Source organism: Ornithorhynchus anatinus, chromosome Y2 (assembly GCF_004115215.2).
Source record: "Ornithorhynchus anatinus isolate Pmale09 chromosome Y2, mOrnAna1.pri.v4, whole genome shotgun sequence".
Lineage (NCBI taxonomy): Eukaryota > Metazoa > Chordata > Mammalia > Monotremata > Ornithorhynchidae > Ornithorhynchus > Ornithorhynchus anatinus.
In genome coordinates, this window is record NC_053176.1 from 1,432,082 (window position 1) to 1,453,818 (window position 21,737).

Here is a 21,737-nt window from a genome sequence, read left to right on the forward strand (position 1 = left end):
GCCAAAGGATTGAGCATCAGAGAGGTGTAGGGCTCAGAAGAACTGTGCAACTCAGTGCAGATTGAGGGCTGGAGCAGATGCAGAGGCCCAAGGAGTTCCAGTTTCTGGGTCCTGCGGGACTGGGGTCCAGTACAATTTTCAATCTAAAAGCTTAAGTCCTAAGCGAGGTTGACGGCTAAGAATTGCTTAAGCGTTCTCTGGATGAGAGCCCAGAGTGCCTTGGGGTGTCGATGAATTGCCCCCGATCCCCTAAGAACCCCTTATGTCTCAGAGAGGCTTAGGTCTCAGAGCAGTTTAGGGTTCCAATAATTTGGACTCCATATGCATTTATCCAAAGGAGGGCGACCCGAAGCAGACCGTTGCCCAGAAGGACGAGCGATCGGTGCAAAGAGCACCTGAGCAGAACCAGCATCTCGAGTAATTTGGGAAGAAGCATTAGGTTTCGGGAAACTTGGGTTCCAACCTCTCAGAGTCGCAGAAGGAGCAGGACTCCGGGGACTTTTGTGGCTCACAGCAGTAGGTGGGATGAGTGCTGTAAAGGGTTCACACTGATTTGGATTCAGAGTACTTAAAGAGTTTCAAAGGGTCAGTACCTGGGGCAGTTAAGGGCTCGGGAGTTTTAGAGGTTGCTGCAAATGAAAGGTCAGAAAATTTGTTTTGAATAGAGATGTGCTGGTGTCTGTATGTAAGGGTGTGTGTGTGAGTTATTGTGTGTGCTTATGAGAGACAGAGTGTTTATGTGGCGGGGGGGGGGGGGGGGGTGTGGGTGTGTCCATGTCTGTAGGTGGCAGGGTATGGAAAGAGCAGGTGGTAGTTAGGTCATTTAGTTCAGAATTTTGTAGGGGTCAGAAGTGTTAGGGCTCAGAGCTGTGTCAAGGGTTGGTTGGTTGGTTTAGGAGAGAGAGCAATTAAAGGTTCAGAAGAATTTGTGCTCACAGCAATTAATGGAGGGCTGGAGAAGGCTCAGGGATTGGGTTTTTAACGGCCTCAGAAGACTTAATTCCAACCGTAGTAAGAGGATTCATCCTCCTGTGGAACTCAGCCAGGGTAGGGCACTGAGAGGATGAGGGCACCCTCAGAATCGTTTGAGGGATCCACCAAATTGGTGACAGAGTGAATTTCACACGCTGAGCATTTTAGGAATGAGAACCACCGGGGCTCAGAAAAATCTGAAGCACAGATTAAAATAGGGATCAGGCCTCCTAGGTCTCAGAGATGTGTAAGGACCCAGAGCCATGAAGCCCCTAAGCTTCAGGAGTGTGATTAACTTAAAGATCACTAGATTATTCCACATAACCCCTCAAGGGCACAGAAGGAGAACAGGCCCAGAGCGGCATAAGGCATCAAACAGTTAGGACTCAGAGAGAATTCCACCTGGGCTGAAATCAGGGCCTTCTGTGTTTCTTGACTATTAGTTCCTGTATCGCTGATCATCGATTCCAGGAGAAAATAACTCTCAACTATATTGATCTTCTCTCCATCCACTACAAATATATTAAACCTTTCAGTTGTCATGATCTTTGTTTTCTGGACATTCAAATGGAGGCCCATCTTTTTCTTTGTTCCTTAACTTCTGAGAAGAAGTCCTTCAAATCTTCGCTTTCTACTGGTAGGATAATAGCATCAGCATAATGAGGATTGCTTATACTCCTTCCTCCAGTCTTTATCACCTGTTCATCTTCCTCCAATCCGGCTTCTCATATTATGGATTTGGTATTAAGGATGAAAAGATAAGGCATTAAGACACATCCTTGTCTTCGCTCCTTACTAATGGGAAACCAATCTTGATCACCATATTCTGTTCTTATTTTAGCCTCCTGTTTGGTAAAAGGTTCCGTATCAATGCAATTAATGGTCTACCAAGTCTGCTTTCCTTAATGTGCTCCAGAGTTTATTGGAATCCACACAGTCAAAGGCCTTACCTTAATCAATAAAGCATAGGCTGTCAACAAATGTAGAATTGTTATTTATGAGGGAGCAACCCATGAAGTTGGAAGTTGTCAGTTCCAAATGTGTAAAAAGAAACACTGTTTCTGTCCCAAAGTTGGTAAGTAAACAGACCTAGTTGCTAGATTGTAAGCTCCTTGTGGGCAGGGATCATGTCTACCAACTCTTTCAAGCACCTAATACTGTTTTCTGCCCAATGTAAACCGTACAGGCAGAAAATTCCAGAAAGTTCACAAGGCTGGCTTGAGTTGATTCATAAAGGAGTTTACAAGGCTATTGAAGTACAGCAAAGTTAAGTTTATTCAAGGGAAAAAATAGGGCTGTGAGAGGATAGGTGCAAGTAGGGTTATTGGAGGGAATGTCAGATGGTAGAAGGATTAGAATGGATGTGAAAGAGGAGACACTGTTGCCATCAGAGATAGATAATCCTGGTCTGACCCTATCATAGCTTTTCTTAGATTTTTCTTATTGTTCTTTTAATAGATATAGCAAACTGCCTGGGCATCCTGTTTCTGTTTTCGTGCATGACTAGCACGTTTCCCTGAATTCAAAGGCATTTTGGAATGTTGGACATATATATTATACATCTTCCCTCGTGACCTAAAAATCTCACTTTCCCACTAAATGAAGTCCCAACAAAACCGTAATCTATTTTGCTCTATTTCGAGATTTGGACTTCCTCAGCTAGAAGGTTTGATGCCTTATCACATTCCCCAGTGCTGCAGGCTCAGATTGATCTTCCACTTATTTCCTCCCGATTTTACCCACTGCTCCTTGTCAGCTTTCAACTGACTTTCCCAGATGCCTTCTATGATCACGGAGGTTGCCAAACAAAAGGTTTTCACCCCTTTAAAAAAGAGATACGGTCCAACTTAACATAACAGTTTATAAATTCAGCATCTTTACCCATTTCAGATGTATCCGTCACCTTTCCTCAGAGGGTGCTCTCAGCTCAAATTGAGGACCATTACCTAAACTCATATTCAATTAAAAGCTTTACTGGCACTGAAATATGAGTAAAGAAGCCTGGCCTAAATGGCCCTCTTCAGGAGCTGGTTGTTGTCTTAATGGTTCGTGCTGCTTATCAGATATTTTTTCCTATCCTTGCCGTGACAATATATTCTTCTCTATCATTTGCATGTGCCAATGCCCAAACTAAAGTCCAGAACGAAGCAACTTCTCTTCTTAAACCTGAATGTCCCGGATATCTCGTTGACATCTCCAACAAGTCCAAAACAGAATTCCCTCCGAAGCCCTGTCCTCTCCCTGGCTTTCCCATCACTGTAGAGAGTACCACTATTCTCCCTATCTCACAAGCCCCTAACTTTGGCATTATCCTCAACTCATCCGTCTCATATAATTCACATACTGAATTTGTCACCAAATTCTGATGGTTTTAGCTTCACAACATCGTTAAAATCTGCCCTTTCCTCTCCTTCCAAACTGCTACCAAGCTGATCCAAGCACTTATCCTAACCCACCTTGATTTCTGCACCAACTTCCTTGCTGACCTTCCTGTGTCCTGTCTCTCCCTACTCGAAAGGATGCGTAAGTAAAATAATTAATTTGCACCCTTGAAAACCGGGCACTGTACAGACTCAAGGTCTGTTTATCATTCCACTTCCGATCCCAGTAGATACAGTGGAAAAACCTACTTGTGATTCATAAATCAACCAATCAATGATATTCATTGAGCGTTTACTGGATGCAGCACACTGAACTAAGTGCTTCAGACAGTATGATACCACAGAGTTGGTGGACATGTTCCATGCCCAAAATGTGCTTAAAGTTTAGAGGGCGAGACAGACAATAATATGAATTAACTAAAGATACGTACCTAAGTGCTGTGGGGCTGAGGGTGGGGTGAAAACCAAGTGCGAAAGGGTATATATAGATCCAAGTGCATAGATGATGCAGAACAGAAGTTAAAGGGAGTTGGAGAAGATGTGACCTCAAACCTTCTCTACCCCTCCCCAGGTCTGAAGGGATAGCACAGTACCACACTGGAGTTCTGTTGCCTTCTAACCCCGCTGTCATTTCTTAAAACATCTTACTAGAGTTTCTTGTGTTCCTGTTCTTTTTTCCTTCCATTTCTCATTCCTCATACTTCTTTGCCACTGCACAAGCCCTTCCGTAATCTGGATAAGCTCCTCTCCTAATTTGAGGTTTAGACAATACGCGGTATCTTGGATAAAAGTTATTTAGAACAGCCTTCCCCCTTCCAAACAAAAAATGAATATCTATGTGAAATAAAGCATTCTCTTTAATATTCTGGGTAGTAAGAAGTTGACATGCAATTTGGATCTAAGTCTCAAACGAAAATCCATTACTGGGGATTCTGGGGACTACTATGATATCACATCTTGGTCATAAATGTCTAGGTGTCCCTCAAATTATCAGGATTAAATTCTGAAAAGCTTGAGAGTGTATGTGTACATGTGTATATTTATAGCTATATATCTATACATAGATATCTATATACATCTATACACACACACACACACACACACGCCCATAGACAACATGGACATGACTTCAGAGAAGCAAAGAATGGGGAAAGAAAAGGTGGAAAAGAGAAGTCCTATGGCAGAGTTCTGCTTTCTATCTTACACCTACTGGAAAATGCAACTGATAGGCAAATAAATCAGAACTCAGAATAGTAAATACTCCCCCAACTCCCCATGGCCAGCTAAATTGCACTGCATTGATCCCACAGGTCAAACAAAGCACATTTCACAGCTGAGTTTATTGCTGTAGAAATCACCCTCTCAGCAGACCTCTTCAGAAGGGCAAAGGCAATCTCGGGGCTCTGGATGAAGGATCGGGAGAGTGCTCATCACACCTGTGGGGGTAGGGTGGTGGTTGGGAGTGGGTGCTGCCAATCCTCTGGGGGACAGGATGAAATGTAAAGTGGACTTGATCGATTCGGAAAAGAACGGTTAGGCCCAAGCATAGCAGAACAAAACAACAGAAGCGCTGGAGCTGGTTTTGGACACTTTCATTCATTCATTCAATAGTATTTATTGAGCTCTTACTATGTGCAAAGCACTGTACTAAGCGCTTGGAATGAACAAGTCGGCAACAGATAGAGACAGTCCCTGCCGTTTGACGGGCTTACAGTCTAATCGGGGGAGACGGACAGACAAGAACAATGGCAATAAATAGTCAAGGTGAAGAACATCTCATAAAAACAATGGCAACTAAATAGAATCAAGGCGATGCACATTTCATTAACAAAATAAATAGGGTAATGAAAATATATACAGTTGAGTGGACGAGTACAGTGCTGAGGGGATGGGAAGGGAGAGGGGGAGGAGCAGAGGGAAATGGGGGGAAAAGAGGGTTAAGCTGCGGAGAGGTGAAGGGGAGGTGGTAGAGGGAGTAGAGGGAGAAGAGGAGCTCAGTCTGGGAAGGCCTCTTGGAGGAGGTGAGTTTTAAATAGGGTTTTGAAGAGGGGAAGAGAATCAGTCTGGCGGAGGTGAGGAGGGAGGGCGTGGCCCAGGGGTCGACGGCGGGATAGGCGAGACCGAGGGACGGTGAGGAGGTGGGCGGCAGAGGAGCGGAGCGTGCGGGGTGGGTGGTAGAAAGAGAGAAGGGAGGAGAGGTAGGAAGGGGCAAGGTGATGTAGAGCCTTGAAGCCTAGAGTGAGGAGTTTTTGTTTGGAGCGGAGATTGATAGGAAACCACCGGAGTTGTTTAAGAAGGGGAGTGACATGCGCAGATTGTTTCTGCAGGAAGATGAGCCGGGCAGCGGAGTGGAGAATAGACTGGAGCGGGGCGAAAGAGGAGGAAGGGAGGTCAGAGAGAAGGCTGACACAGAGGTCTAGCCGGGATATAACGAGAGCCCGTAGCAGTAAGGTAGCCGTTTGGGTGGAGAGGAAAGGGCGATATTGTAAAGGTGAAACCGGCAGGTCTTGGTAACGGTTAGGATGTGTGGGGTGAACGAGAGAAACGAGTCAAGGATGACACTGAGATTGTGGGCCTGAGAGACGGGAAGGATGGTCGTGCTATCCACAGTGATAGGGAAGTCTGGGAGAGGACCGGGTTTGGAAGGGAAGATGAGGAGCTCAGTCTTGCTCATGTTGAGTTTTAGGTGGCGGGCAAACATCCAGGTGGAGACATCCTGGAGGAGGGAGGAGATGCGAGCCTGAAGGGAGGGGGAGAGGACAGGGGCGGAGATGTAGATCTGCGTGTCATCTGCGTAGAGATGGTAGTCAAAGCCGTGAGAGCGATTGAGTTCACTGAGGGAGTGAGTGTAAATGGAGACCAGAAGAGAGCCAAGAACTGACCCTTGAGGAACTCCAACAGTTAAAGGATGGGAGGGGGAGGAGGCGCCAGCGAAGGAGACCGAGAATGACCGGCCAGAGAGGTAAGAGGAGAACCAGGAGAGGACGGAGTCCGTGAAGCCAAGGTGAGATAAGGTATGGAGGAGGAGGGGATGATCGACAGTGTCAAAGGCAGCAGAGAGGTCAAGGAGGATTAGAATGGAGTAGGAGCCATTGAATTTGGCAAGAAGGAGGTCATGGGTGACCTTAGAGAGAGCAGTCTCGGTAGAGTGGAGGGGACGGAAGCCAGACACCACACTTTGAAGAGGCTACGAAGAAGCAGTAGACATTCCAGAGAAGAGGAACAAAAATAACAGAAGGTTCGGAAAACACGCCATCTCAGGAGAGGTTAAAGGAATTAAGGTTGTTCATGCTGGAGAAGAGAAGACTGCTTTTTGGAGGAAAAGGACACTGACTGGGGCAGATACAGTAAATGCAGCTTGAACATGTTCCCCGTCCCAAGTCGGGTTTACGGTCTCAAAGGGAAGGAGAACATGTATTTAATCCCCATTTTACAGATGAAGCAACTGGGGCCCAGAAGGTCAGTGACTTGCCCATGGCCTCCCAGCAAGCAAGTGGCAGAGCTGGGGTTGGGACCCAGCTTCCCTTGACTCTCGGGCCCATGGCTCTTTCCACAAATCTGCAAAAAGGTAAACTGCATCCTCACTTCCTGATATTTCTCTTTCAAACTGATCGATAACTTCAAATAACTTATAAATTACCCACAACCATGCTCTTTTCAACCTCTCCCATGCTCCGGAAAGCCCTGGCACACGATGGCTTGATGGCTACACAAGCAGCAAGGCCAAAAAGCAAAATAAACACAAAGCCTGTGTGTACATTCTATGTCAGATTTTCCCACTGGCCAAAGGAAATGGCATTCTTACATGAATAACAACAACATGAAAGCTTGATGTACAGTGTGCTGTGGGGGTTTCCCTGTTGGTAAAGATATCGTCCAAATTGGAAGGGTCACAGACCTTCCTTCCCTAGACATGTGTGAGCCATAGATCTATCGGTGGTATTTACTGAGTGTTTAATATGCACAGAGCACTGTTCTAGGCGCTTGGGAGAATATAATAGAAGAGAAATTAGCAGACACGTTCCCTTCTCAGAATGAGCTAGCTAAGGCTTCAGAGCACTGGACCGCCGAGCAGGATACGTGAGACTAATACTTACGACCAGTACAGAAGCATCAGCAGGAAAGGGCAGATGATGAGGGCCTGCAGGACTTGCCAGTCCCTGCAGAGAGCGGCCAGACCCGGCATGAGGAACTGCCCCGCCATTGCTACAAAGCTGGCCACCATGGCGACCATGAACCGATGGCCAGGAGGACAGAGTTCGATTCCTGAAATACACAAGCAGAGACGAGGCAATGAGCAATCCACAGGCCGCACCAGGGCTGGCTTCAGACTTTAAGTGAGGTAGGCGGTCACCTCAGGGTGGCCGCGGTGGCCATAGGCATTCCAAAGATGGCTGCTGCTTCTGATATTCTAGATGGCCCCTGTACCGGAACCTTCATCAAGATGGCCCCCATACATGCCAGCCTTTTTTTTTTTTTTAACAGATACTTTTGGCTTCTCCGCCCTCTCTGAAACACCCCTCTCCCGCTAGAGAAACCTGGTTTTCTTACCGAAAGGACCTTCTGCAAGCCCCAGGCTGGGATTTAGGCCCTGGTTAGCTTATTTGCCTCCCTGTGCATGGGGCTGGGCTGCCAAGTGGTCTGAGATGCTGAAGAGGTCCAGGGTCCTGGGGGCCCACAGGCCATGACAAAGCAGGACTCTCCATTCACAAATACCCAATAAAGGCAGTAAAACAGATCTTGGCCATTACTGACCAGCAGCTCTGTCCAATCCTTCCACTCACCACCACCTGGGGCTCCCATCCTGCCCTGTCAGGGCATGAGGCAGCATTGCCTTTTCGAATTTTGGAAAGGCTAAGGCCGTAGCGGTTCATTAGTCTTCCATTGATCAATGGTACTTATTGAGCATTTATTCTGTGCCGAGCAATGTACTGAGCACTTGGGAGGGTAGATATTATTATCATGGTATCTGTGACAGCACTTACTATGTGTCAACACTGTTTTAAGTACTGGGGTAGATAAAATAATCAGGTTGGTCATTGTCCCTGTCCTACATGGGGCTCACAATCTTAGTAGGAGGGAGAACAAATCAAAAGTCACAGACCAACAGACAGACAGGAACCCCGCTCACAAGGGCAGTTGTGATGGTTGAGCTCTGGAGAGCACAGCCTGATCAGGGACAGGCCTGAAAATGGCATCTCTGGCCTCAGCATTCTGGATTTATTGCCATCCTGGGTTCTTATGTTGCCTTGCTCTATCATTTCAATCTCTCCTCATGTGCCAATTTGCCAAACTCCCTGCCCCTTTCACCATGTGACTCCCCTGAGGGCCAGGGACTGAGCCTAACTGACCTTCCTTCATACTCTTCTCCAATGTTTTGCACATAGTACATGCTCCATAAATACTGAATGAATGTATCTGGGCCAGACCTCAAGGTCCAAAAAATACAAATTGCAATTTAACTTGGGGCCCTTTAATAACTATTAAAATGTACTATAATTACTTTTATTAGCTAATTTAACAACATCCCTCAGTGGGTATAATTATCCTTTCTTTATATACAAGTTAACTGAGTTAATGAAGGCCAGAGGTCAAGTGTCATGTCCAGCAAGTCATGAGGCAAAACTGGATTCAATTTTTGAGTTCTGGAGCTTGACCCATTCGGAGCCAATACCTCCCAAAAGGGTGGGAATGCTGGTCATATACAGGTTTCCATTTCCTAGACTCTCTCTCCCTGAATGGGACTGGAGTTTGGTTTTATGGACTGTTGCTCTCCTGTCAGTGAAGATCACATCTAGGCCCAACTCAAAGCCCATGCTGCTACAAGTTGGTTGGATTCTAATTCCTTCCTATCTTAGGATGGCTCTGCACACAGTAAGCACTTAATAAATATGACTGAATGAATGAACAATGGGATGCTAAAGATCTATCAGTATTGTCCTGTATTTTGTAACAGATGTTGAAGAATCCAAAGGAATAAACAATACAGTGGACTCAAATGATTAAACTGTAACCCATAGTTCTAAGCGACAACTACAATGGAGACATTATATGTCCTTACACATTTCCTCCATTTGGGTAAGTCAGTTCTCTAAATTACATAATCTGCATAACAGGTTGTCATAAGTGTTTCCTGGGTATAAAATTAGATAATTCTTCACAGTGCAAATATATAGTTCTCAGAAAGGAGGCCAGTCAGACCAGACAGTCTTTAAGTGAATGTTTCAATTCCTGCCCAGCTTTGCAGTAATTCCCAATGTTTTCTTGTCCCTTTCAAAAATGATTACAACGGTTGTGGTAATTGTAAAGTGCTTACTCTGTGCTAAACACTGGGGTACCTACATGATAATCAGCTCTCAGTGGTATTTGTTGAGTGCTTCCTGTGTGCAGAGCACTTTACTAAGTTCTCGTCAGACACAATCGCTGCTCCACATTTTTTATGAGATGTTCTTCACCTTGACTATTTATTGCCATTGTTCTTATCTGTCCGTCTCCCCCGATTAGACTGAAAGCCCGTCAGACGGCAGGGACTGTCTCTATCTGTTGTCGACTTGTTCATTCCAAGCGCTTAGTACAGTGCTTTGCACATAGTAAGCGCTCAATAAATACTATTGAATGAATGAATTGGGTTCACAGTCTAAGAAGGAGGAAGAACAGGTATTGAATCCCCCTGTTTACAGATGAGGAACTGGTATGTAGAAGTCAAGTGCTTGGTCTGCAGTCACACAGCAAGCAAGTAATGGAGCTGGGATTAGAACTCAGGTCTCCTGACTCCAAATTTTGAAGCTGGTTTGCTAAGGGGGTCTCTTTGGGCAAAGACAGAAATCCAGTGATGAAATGTAGCATTGCTTTTGCTCTGAGCAACTGTCCACCCCCACTTACTGAAGAAAATAGGAACCTCTGAGACCAAATTAGAGCCAGAGTACTGGGAGAGTGAGGAGGAGCTCAGATGTGTCTATTGCTTGGTTCCAAGGCCAGAAACCAGCTATAAACAGGCACTGGGCCAGCCAATACAAATGTCAACTCTGCAGTCAAACAGTCAAAATGCTCATTATCATAGCTACAGACAAACCTCAAACCTTGGTCATCATCACCAACCTCCTGATTGGCACTTAGGGAGAGGGCTTTACTGTTTAATTAGGAGAACAGGATTAAACACAGAGTATCCAGCCTGTTAACACGGCACCATTCTTCTTCATGGAGAGCAGGTCAGGTTTATTTACTAGGTTAGTTATTTCTAAGAGGAGAAAACTTTATCACCCCAGGGCTGGCTTTCCTGCCCTAACAATAATCTGTAGTTTAAGGCATTTAAAAAAAAAAACTTAAAAAAAAATCGATCACAGCACTTGCTCTAGTTTTCACTTATTAAGCCCCAGAGGTAGATTTGCTGCTATGGAAACCAGAAATCGGTATCAGCGAGGTGCATGCTCAGTGTTTCTGAGCTGCAGCTGAAACTAGTATTCAGCGATCTAGCATCAGAAGAGACCAGGGCGGCTTCTATATGAAGTCAGCAAATATGTGAACCAATCTTCAAATCAATCCAGAGCAGACGTCTCCAGAGCAGATCCCAGGCCCCTCTGCCCACAGATTCTGACAGCTGAGTCACTCCCACATTCTCTGCCAGCAATGCCTGGAACTGGGCTTCACTGTATCAGAAACTACAAAACTACTGTATCAAGTGGAAAGAGCACGGACTTGGGAGTCAGAGGTCACGGGTTCTAATCCCGGCTTTACCACATGAAGTCACTTAACTTCTCTAAGCCTCAGTTACCTCATCTGTAAAATGGGGATGAAGACTGTGCGCCTCAGGTGGGACAACCTGATGACCCTGTATCTACCCCAGCGCGTAGAACAGTGCTCGGCACATAGTAGGCGCTTAACGAATGCCATCATCATTACTATTATTAATAATAAAAACTGTGGTGCCACAAAAGGTGTTACCTAGTGTTACAGATCATGAAATGTAAAGTGTTCCAGGCCTCTATCCCCATCTTGCAACTTTGAGCTATCTGATTTCAGCATGCTCCCAGATGGCATTTTGTTATGCGCTTGCTACTCATTTCCATATCCTAGTCTGTTTTAATGTCCTCTCTTCCTTTAGTTCCTTGTGGGCAGGAACGTGTCTACCAAATCAGTTGTTCTATACTCTCCCAAAAGCCTACTTCACTGCTTCACACACAGTAAGCATTCACTGATGACTGAAACGCTGGAGTAGATGCATGGAAATCAGATCTGACATAGTCCCTGTCTCACATGAGGCTACATGGTTTAAGTAAGAGAGAGAACAGGGATTGAACCCCCTTTTTACAGATAGATTCAGCAGTTGTTCCCGCACCAGCCCTGGTCTCCCATGACTACCTCTTCTGCTGGAGCCTCCTAACCCAATGCTGGGCCTCCTCTCACCTCCCCTCAAAGAGTGACTCTCCCAAGCCCTGTCCTCTTCCTGACTTCCCTATCACTGTGGATGGTATGACCATTCTTCCTGTCTCTCAAGCCCGCAACCTCGGTGTCATCTTTGACTCGGCTCTCTTGTTCATCCCACACATCCAATCCGTCACCAAAACCTACTGGTCTCACCTTTATAATATCGCCAAGATCCGCCCTTTCCTCTCCACCCAAACGGCTATTTTACTGGTATAGGCTCTCATAATATCCCAGCTGGATTACTGTGTCAGCCTTCTCTCTGATCTCCCTTCCTCCTGTCTCTCCCCGCTCCAGTCTGTTCTTCACTCCGCTGCCCGGCTCATCTTCCCGCAGAAACACTCTGGGCATGTCACTCCCCTTCTTAAAAACCTCCAGTGGTTGCCTATCAACCTCAGCACGAAACAAAAACTTCTCACTCTAGGCTTCAAGGCTCTCCATCATCTTGCCCCCTCCTACCTTTCCTCCCTACTCTCTTTCTACTCCTCACCCTGCACGCTCTGCTCCTCACCGTCCCCCATTCTCGGCTATTCCGCCGTCGACCCCTGGGCCACGTCCTCCCGCTGTCCTGGAATGCCCTCCCTCCTCACCTCCGCCAAACTAATTCTCTTCCCCTCTTCAAAACCCTATTTAGAGCTCACCTCCTCCAAGAGGCCTTCCCGACTGAGCTTCCCCTTTTCCCTCTGCTCCCCCTCTACCCCCCCTTCACCTCCCCTCAGCTAAGCCCTCTTTTCCCCCCTTTCCCTCTGCTCCTCCCCTCTCGCTACCCCTCCCCTCAGTACTGAGCTCGCTTGCTCAACTGTATATATTTTTATTACCCTATTTATTTTGTTAATGAGATGTACATTAAATAGACCCTTGATTCTATTTATTGCTATTGTTTTTGTCTGTCTGTCTCCCCGGATTAGACTGTCAGCCCGTCAGTGGGCAGGGACTGTCTCTATCTGTTGCCGATTTGTACATTCCAAGTGCTTAGTACACTGTTCTGCACATAGTAAGCACTCAATAAATACTATTGAATGAATGAATGAATGAATGAATGACTCCTAAATCCAGACTGGCCCTGCCTGTGAGTGGCTGCCATTTTGAAAATGTTATATAGCGTGACACATGGGGGTGGAGGGTCCTAAGGTTCTTGTTGGGAAAGTGGGCTTGACAAATGGGGTCTGGGGTAACTTGGTCTTAGTGGATGTAACAGCCACAATATCACATTCCAGATTGGGGGGGCTGGGGAGAGAAGAGGAGGGAGGTCACACACATGGGCAGCAGTGGAGCACGGCATTCAAGATGTCAAAAACATGTTTGTTTCTCATATGGATCTGGTTCAAATTTCAACTGTTTAATGATTAATACAGAACATTAGCTAAAGAAGTTTAAGGCCTGACCAGTTGCTGAATCTGGGAAGGTGAAAGAGAAATACACCTAAATTGCCTATCTGGGGGTGCTGAAGATACAGAACTTAAAAAGTGATGTTAATAGATCTGTTTATCACATCTGCACACAAAATAGGACACAATCAACAAAGTCTGCTGAGAATAATGATAACATTGAAACAGCATAGTCCTTAGCACCAACTTATTCAATCTTCAAATTACTTCAAATTACTCAAATTGCTATAAATTATCATGCTGGAGTTGAAAATTTCTACATGCGATTTTGAAATGCTGAATTCTTGTTTTGCCTAGTCAGTTCTTTCAAAAATTCAACCTCTGCTATTTCTCTATTTTACTTTCTGAGGGTTTCCTTTAAAGTGTCAACCCCCTAACTATAAGACAAAACATCAATTATGTCATCAGACCAGGAGGAATTTTTAATCAAACCCAAATGGGAAAGACTGTCAAACTACAACTGAAAACTGGGTGTGCTTTATGGATAGCATAGGAATGACAGAAGACTGAGGGAGCTGGAAGAGAATAATATAGCACTTCATCAAAAGTGTGTGTTGGGGGAGGAAAGAAAGGGTGGGAGAGGGGAGGGAGAGAGAGAAAGGGGTGGGGTGAGAAGGGCATACAGCAGGGTGAGAAGGTGCCTGAAAAAGGCCAATGTGGGACTGAAAGGCTTGGACACACTGGGTATGTGTTAAAGGATTACTATGTGCCAAGCACTACACTAACATTGAGGTAATAATAATAATAACTGTGGTATTTAAGTGCTGACTGTGTGTCAGGCACTGTACTAAGCGCTGGGGGGGATACAAGCAAATCGGGTTGGACACAGACTGTATCCCACATCAGGCTCACCATCTCAATCCTCGTTTTACAGATGAGGTAACTGAGGCACAGAGAAGTGAAGTGACTTGTCCAGGGTCACACAGCAAACAAGTGGCAGGGCAATGACATCGGACACAGTTCCAGTCTTACACGAGACTCACAGTCTCAGGAGGAGAAAGAACAGGAATTTAATCCCCATTTTACAGTTGAGGAAATTGAGGCACCGAAAAGGAAAACAACTTGCTCAAGGTCTCCCAGCAGAGAAGTGGTGGAGCCGGGATTAGAACCCAGGTCCTCTCACTCCTAGGCTCATGCTTCTTCCACTGAGCCATGCTGCACCTTTCCCATGTTGTGCTGTCGTGTTTACTCTTTGCCTGACTGGCTGGTAATTGTTGTTCTTGCCTTTTTATCTCATGTTCCTCTCAGAACTCCTGCTCAGAAAGAAAAGGCCACTCCATCTGGAAATAAGACTGGGGAGATTGGAGCAGGCCCAAGAATCGTCTTATAAGTCGAGGGTGGAAAAAACATATTTTACCCTGTCTGCATGGTTCAGTTAAGGGGACATGGTAAACTGCAAGCTTGGGATGCTGAAATGCTCTTTTGATGTGTGGAGGCAGATAGCTTTCGGCCAGGCTCATTTTCACAGGACTTTTGTATTCATTCATTCAATAGTATTTATTGAGCGCTTACTATGTGCAGAGCACTGTACTAAGCGCTTGGGATGAACAAGTCGGCAACAGATAGAGACAGTCCCTGCCGTTTAACGGGCTTACAGTCTAATCGGGGGAGACGGACAGACAAGAACAATGGCAGACAAGAACAATGGCACACCAGTACCATACCAGTTACCCTGCACTGTGTTATATGGATCGATAGCCATTAGGTGTTAAGGAGAGAAGACAGATGAGAAGAGAATTTGACACTAGAGATGGAAAACATCACATCAGAAGAGGGGAAGATCTGGAAAAACCTGATCAGAAATAACCTGTACAGGGTTACATATGGAATCTTACAGAGTTGGAAGATGCTGGAATAAAATGGTATTTGTGCCCCTCGATCCACTCCTCCCTCAACTGTCTGTTCACAGAGTAGCTGGTAGGGCCCTAGAGGATAAGTGAATCGATTATGTTTGTTGAGAGCCTTCTGGATACAGAGCACTGTACTAGGTCAGAGCTTGGGAGAGCACAATAGAGTTTGTAGGCGCGATCCCTCCTCTTAAAGGTCTAACAGTCTAAGGTGTGTGTGTGGGTGAGGGGAGATCCTGGAATGATAAACAGGACAACTTAATACAGTATAGGAGGTAGGCACATAAGGGGGATCGTGTGTACCTAAATTTGGGAGATTAGAAATTAATCAAGGAAGATCTCCTGGTTGGTGATGTGATTTGATGATGGGGAGGTCTGTGATCTGTCAGACATGAAGGGAGAAGCGAGTTCCAACCAGGGGAGGAAAGATGGTCATCAGCAAGATTTTGGGGCACAGACAGAACAAGGATCACTGAGTAGATTAGCTTGAGAGAAGTAATAATGACAATATTTACCAAGCACTTATCATTTGCTGAGTGCTGGAACAGATACAATAGATCGGACACAGTTCCTGTCTCACTTGGCACTCAGTGTCTAAGAGGTAAGGGAGATACAGTATTAACAGATGAGGAAGCTGAGGCACGGAGAAGTTAAGTGACTTGCCCAAGGTCACGCAATAGGCCAGTGGAGCCAGGATTCTGGATCCCAGTCAGGTGGTCTTTCCACTTGGCTCTGCCGTCTCCCCGCATCAGAGGAAAAGCCAGCACAAGAAACTGGGAAGGACTGTCCGGAGGCAAGAAAAAAACCAGGAGAGACAAAGTCAGAAAACCCAGGTGTGAAAGGATAATAATAATAATAATAATGTTGGTATTTGTTAAGCGCTTACTATGTGCCGAGCACTGTTCTAAGCACTGGGGTAGACATAGGGGAATCAGGTTGTCCCACGTGGGGCTCACAGTCTTAATCCCCATTTTACAGGTGAGGGAACTGAGGCACAGAGAAGTTAAGTGACTTGCCCACAGTCACACAGCCGACAAGTGGTCCATAAGGTTAGCCGAGACCTCATGGGCAGCTGAGAGGTGCGTGACTCAGTGGAAAGAGCCGGGCTTGGGAGTCAGAGGCCATGGGTTTGAATCCTGCATCTGCCACTTGTCAGCTGTGTGACTTTGGGCAAGTCACTTAACTTCTCTGTGCCTCAGTTACCTCATCTGTAAAATGGGGATTAACTGTGAGCCTCACATGGGACAACCCGATTACCCTGTATCTACCTCAGCGCTTAGAACGGTGCTCTGCACATAGGAAGCACTTAGCAAATACTAACATTATTATTATTATTAGGTCTGAGGAGAGGTGTGTGCAATTTAGCAAGAAGGAGGGCAGTGGTGACCTTGGAGACCTGGGAGAGGATGGCCTCAGTGAAGCAAAAGTGGCAAAAAACAAAAGTGGGTCAAGCAGTGAGTGGTATTAATAATAGCATTTGTTAAGCGCTCACTGTGTGCCAAGCATGTACTGATATACTGATACAACACAATCAGATCGTAGTCCCTATCCCACATGGGGTCCACAGTCTAAATAGGAGAAAGAGAGAGCAGCACTATCTACTATCTACTCCAGCACTTTAGCAAGCCCTTAAATACCTATCATTATTAATTAATTACATTATTGTTAATAATGATAAGAAAAAATAATACATCAAAATCCTGGGGACAGTGCTCCTAGCAGGCATCAATTCCAGCCCCACAAATCACAGTTAGGGTCAGTTTGAAATCCCCTGCACATTATAATGTATTAAATATTCAATAAGCCACCATACAGTAACATCTTTGTTGGGGTTGCAGTAAAATGAGAGACCCAGGGGAGGAAAATGTATTGGCTGGGATGGCCAGTATCCCCAGAGTTTAGTTCCATCACCAGATCAAAATGATGTCGCTTACACAATGTTTCGACACTCGGGGGCTGGTGAAAAAACACCTCTCCAGGGGAATTGTCAGCCAGTTGTTAATGGGATAAAAAAAACACTGCTAAGATGTAGCAAAGGCAAAATTGAGTTCTCGGAGTCAGATGACAGCCAGAGCTGAAAGAATCACAATGGAAAAAGAACATGAAAGACCTCAAGTTTCAAGGGTTAGGAGGAAGAGGTGGGAGGCAAGATGACTGTTGCTAGGTGACCCTGGGCCGCTTCAGGCCCCCACCTCAGAGCTTGGAGGAGGGGGAGAGATGTGCGGGGTGAAGAAAGAGGGGTGCAGATCTGACCACTCTTGTGCTACTGTCATGCCGCTTCCAGTTCGGGTGACGACTTGCCCCATTCTCTGCCCACTTCCACCTGATCCTGCCATCATCAGGACTTCAGGTTGAATGGGGTCCCTTGCTGGAGGCAGCTGGATAATTCTTTGGGATTGCAATGTCATCAGAAACATCTTCCCTGATACACCCACATGGCTTGGGAGGCAAGCGAAAGCAGACCAGGGTGACTCAAGTGAGTCAATCAATAAATTATATCAGTCAATTAATGGTATTTATTGAGTGCTTACTTTGTGCAGAGCACTATACTAAGTGTTTGAGAGAGTACAGTACGACAGAGTTGGTAGACCCGTTCCTCATCCACAAGGGACTTGTAATTTAGAGGGGAAACAGACATTAAAACTAATTATGGATATTTACGTAAATGTTATGGGGCTGAGGCAGGGGGTGAATAGCAAGTGCACTTGGGAAAGGGAGTAGGGAAGATGAGGGCTTAGTCGGGGAAGACCTACAAACCAAGCTCAATGAGTTTGATGACAAGATCTAAATGTATCAATATCTGGAGTGGGGAATCTAACACCCGGCTAAAACCCCTCATTCACTCAGGAGCAGTCAGGTCCAGCAAAAGTTACCAGTCTACCGAGAAGCAGCATGGCGCAGTGGATAGAGCACCGGCCTGGGAGTCAGAAGGTCATGGGTTCTAATTCCGGCCCTGAGACTCTGTTGTGTGACCTCGGGCATGTCACTTCATTGTGCCTCAGTACCCTCATCTGTTAAACGGGGATTGAGACTGTGAGCCCCACATGGGATGGAGACTGTGTCCAACTAGATTTGCCTGTATCCACCCCAGTACTTAGTACAGTACCTGGCACATAGGAAGCATTTAAATACCATCATCATCGTATTTCCATAATGTAATAATAATAATTCATTCATTCAATCGTATTTATTGAGCGCTTACTGTGTGCAAAGCACTATAATTATGGTATCCGTTAAGCGCTTCCTATTCCAACACCATTCTTAGCATTGGGATAGATTCATATTAATCAGGTTGGGCACAGTCTCTGTCCCACATGGAGCTCACAGTCTAAGTGGGAAGGAGTCATTTTACAGGTGAGGAAGTGGAGGCACAGAAGTTAAGTGATTTGGCCAAGTTCACATAGCAGGCAAGTGGCAGGGCCAGAACCAGAACCCAAAGCCTCTTCCCACCAGCACCATTTTTACCAACCTATCCCAGTTCCAAGAACCTGCTGGCCGACCTGAAGGAAAATGGTGGGTTTGAGTAGGATGACTTCTCCCATCTTGCTTGAAGCACCAAATGTGTTTCAGGGCCCAGAGAAACGCACCCAGGCAACAGAGGATCTTCCCAGCAAGGGGGAGTGCTTGGGACCACAGGGGATCGGCTGTGCCCCCTCGTGCCGGCCCAGCCAAGCCGTGGGATGGGCCATTCATGCTCTGGGATCCAGCAGAGGAGGCAGCATTTCTGGAGAATTTATGCTCTCCTTTCAGAGACTGGGCTGGGCTGGGTTTTCTGGGCAATGGGAAATGCCAGCATTGTAAGTTCTGGAGCCGCTTTCTCTAACGGGCCCGGCATTGCCCAGAACACTCTCTTCCCCCACCTCTGGTGCTTCCCACACCACTAGCCCTGATGAAGCAAGAAGCAGGGTGAGTGGCAGGTGGCCCTGGGCCCTGTCTGGCTCCTGGCCTCTGGCCAGCCCAGCCTATTGAGCGGCTTCGCTCGGTGTGACGTAGCACGGGGAGTTACCGCCAGACAAAGCCGCCCTTTTATCCAGAGCCAGACTGGCGAGAAGGCTCTGTTCTGGCCAGCGGGTGCCAATCACCCTGCTAACTGAGCGGCTTTTCCCCCTAAACACAGAAACCCCCCAGTGACTAATTAGTTGCCATTGTTTTTACGAGATGTTCTTCCCCTCGACTCTATTTATTGCCATTGTTCTTGTCTGCCCATCTCCCCCGATTAGACTGTAAGCCTGTCAAACGCAGGGACTGTCTCTATCTGTTGCCGACCTGTTCATCCCAAGCGCTTAGTACAGTGCTCTGCACATAGTAAGTGCTCAATAAATACTATTGAATGAATAATTCCAGCTTGTTTAGGGTGAACGAATCCTTCTCCCCTCTCGCTTGCTCCTAAGAGTTATATCTCGTGGCCAGAGAAATTTCTTTCTCCCTGTCCCCAGCCACAAAGATCTCGGGACTGATGCACGAAACAGAAAGGTATCTTGGCTTCACCAATGGCCCCAGCAATTAGACTACTCATCTGTGTTTTTCCTCTTGTTCCCAAAAGAGCACTGGGCACTTGAAATCCTCCCCGGAACTCTTTCCACACCTCCTTTTGGAATGCTTTTCTTGCGGGGAGGTGACAGGGAAGAGGTATGGAAAGAATCTTAGGATCCAACGACATGGGCTCATTCAGACCGACATGAAATGCACGGCATATCTAATGGAGCGTGTGTCAGTGATAACATCGGAGTTCCAATTCTTCTGCATTCCATGAGTCAATTTAGGCCATTTAGCTAGCTTGGGTCCAGTGCATCTGAGGGCTGCAAAAGCCACAGGTGAATTCAATCAGAAAACTTTAGCTTCCTCCATTTCAGAGAGGGAACTACTGAGATCAAAGGCCGTATCCTGACCCTGGATAGACCTTCAATCAATCGGTCAATTGGGGGTATTTACTGAACACTTACCACGTGCAGGACACTGTAGTAAATGCTTGGGAGAGTACAACAGAGTTGGTAGAAATGATCCCTGTCCATGAGCCAGGTTTACAGGGGGAAAGACACTGATGTAGATTAGAGAGAGGAGAAATGGTAGAGTATACGGATTTGTTCAAAACTATTGTGGGTTTGGTTTGAGTATCAAAATGCTAAGTGTCTAGATGATGCAGGGGGAGAGCAGATAGGAGAAATAAAGGAGATGTGATTTTAGGAGGGTTTTGAAGGTAGGGAGAGTGGTGGAACTGTCAGACATGAAATGGGATCCTTTAACCCATCCCCCGGAATCAGGAAGAAAGCTAATAATAATGATAATAATAATAATGATTGTGGTATTTGTTAAGCACTTACTGTGTGCCAAGCATGATACTAAGTGCTGGGATAGATACAAGATAATCGGGTCCCACATGAGGCTCACACAGGTACTGAACTCCCATTTTGCCGATCAGGCAACTGAGGTCCAGAGAAGTTAACTGACATGCCCAAAGTCACACAACAGGTACGCAGTGAAGCCAGGATTAGAACCCAGGTCTCGACTCCCAGACCCATGCTCTTTCCACCAGGCTACCGCTATCCATGATCTTTGTCTCTGCTTCTGCCAAACTGGCAAGTAGTGTGTCGTGGGGTTAACGATCCAGATGATCCACGTTAATGATCCAGAACTGGGGCAAGGTGGGCACGGGTTGCCCCATCAGTTCCCACACTCACACTTTCAGATAGGCCTACTTAGCTACCACCTAAGACTGCCATACTGTAGGATAACTGTAGGATTTAGTTAAGCTCTACTCAGTGCCAAGTACTAGGGCAGTTATAATCAGATCACAGTCCCCCATCTCACATGGGGATCACAGTCTGTGTAGGAAGGGTAACAGGCAATTTGCCTCCATTTTACAGATTAGGTAGCTGAGGCACAGAGAGGTTAAGTGATCTGCCCAAGATCATACAGTAGGGAAGTGGCAGAACCAGGCTTAGAACCCAGATCCTGTAACTCCCAGGCCCACGCTCCTTCCACGAGGCCACAGTGCTCCCCAATAGCCACGCTGTGACACGTACTCAGTCAACACACACAGGTATCTCTGCTTTAGCTCCACACACTGACACACAAACAATGATGCTCTGAGAAATTTTCCACTGGTTCCAAAACAGCCTATGAGAGTGCTTGTAGACAATCCTGATGGGCAACACTCTACTGGGTCTCCATAAATATAGCAAGCCATTTTCCCAACAACATAATTTTAACTAACGTTAGCCTCACTCAAAAACAAATGACTGACTAAGCACTCACTAACAATGTTTGGCATAGCAGTCTCCTTCTGTTTAAAAACAATGACTGATGTTCTACAGTAGACACTTGAAAGTTTAAATTAAGGTTGCATTCTCAGTTCCCCAACATCATCATTTTATAATACAGGAAAAAACCAGGGAGACATGAGTTCCAAATGCAAGAACAAAAGAAACACAATTTAGGAAAAAAAACCCACCAACTATTAAAAAAAACCCTCCAAAAGTCAAAACACTGTGTTTCAGGCCTGTCAAGTCCTCTTTCAAGCTACTGAGGAAGAAGAGCAGGGAACTTGTACTGTCCCGTGAATCCAAAATAATTCTCTAGTGTGTCTTCGAACTGCTTGTTCCAAAGAAACCAGACTCCTATACCTAATGTATCTGGCCGCATCAGTACAACAGAACAAAAGCACACTTGTTGACTGAATGTGTTTAAGTAATTATTTTAGTCAACTGAAAAGTGGCAAAAGTGCACCA

At 46.0% G+C, this 21,737-nt stretch overlaps 1 protein-coding gene across 1 annotated transcript in view; it reads right to left on the reverse strand.

Moving 5' to 3' along the window:
* LOC114808666 (solute carrier family 22 member 23-like) overlaps positions 1 to 21,737 on the reverse strand; it is a 131,011-nt gene that overhangs the window by 26,515 nt on the left and 82,759 nt on the right. The window contains 1 exon segment of the mRNA XM_039910966.1: positions 7,451 to 7,619. Coding sequence (XP_039766900.1) covers positions 7,451 to 7,619 — 169 coding nt within the window.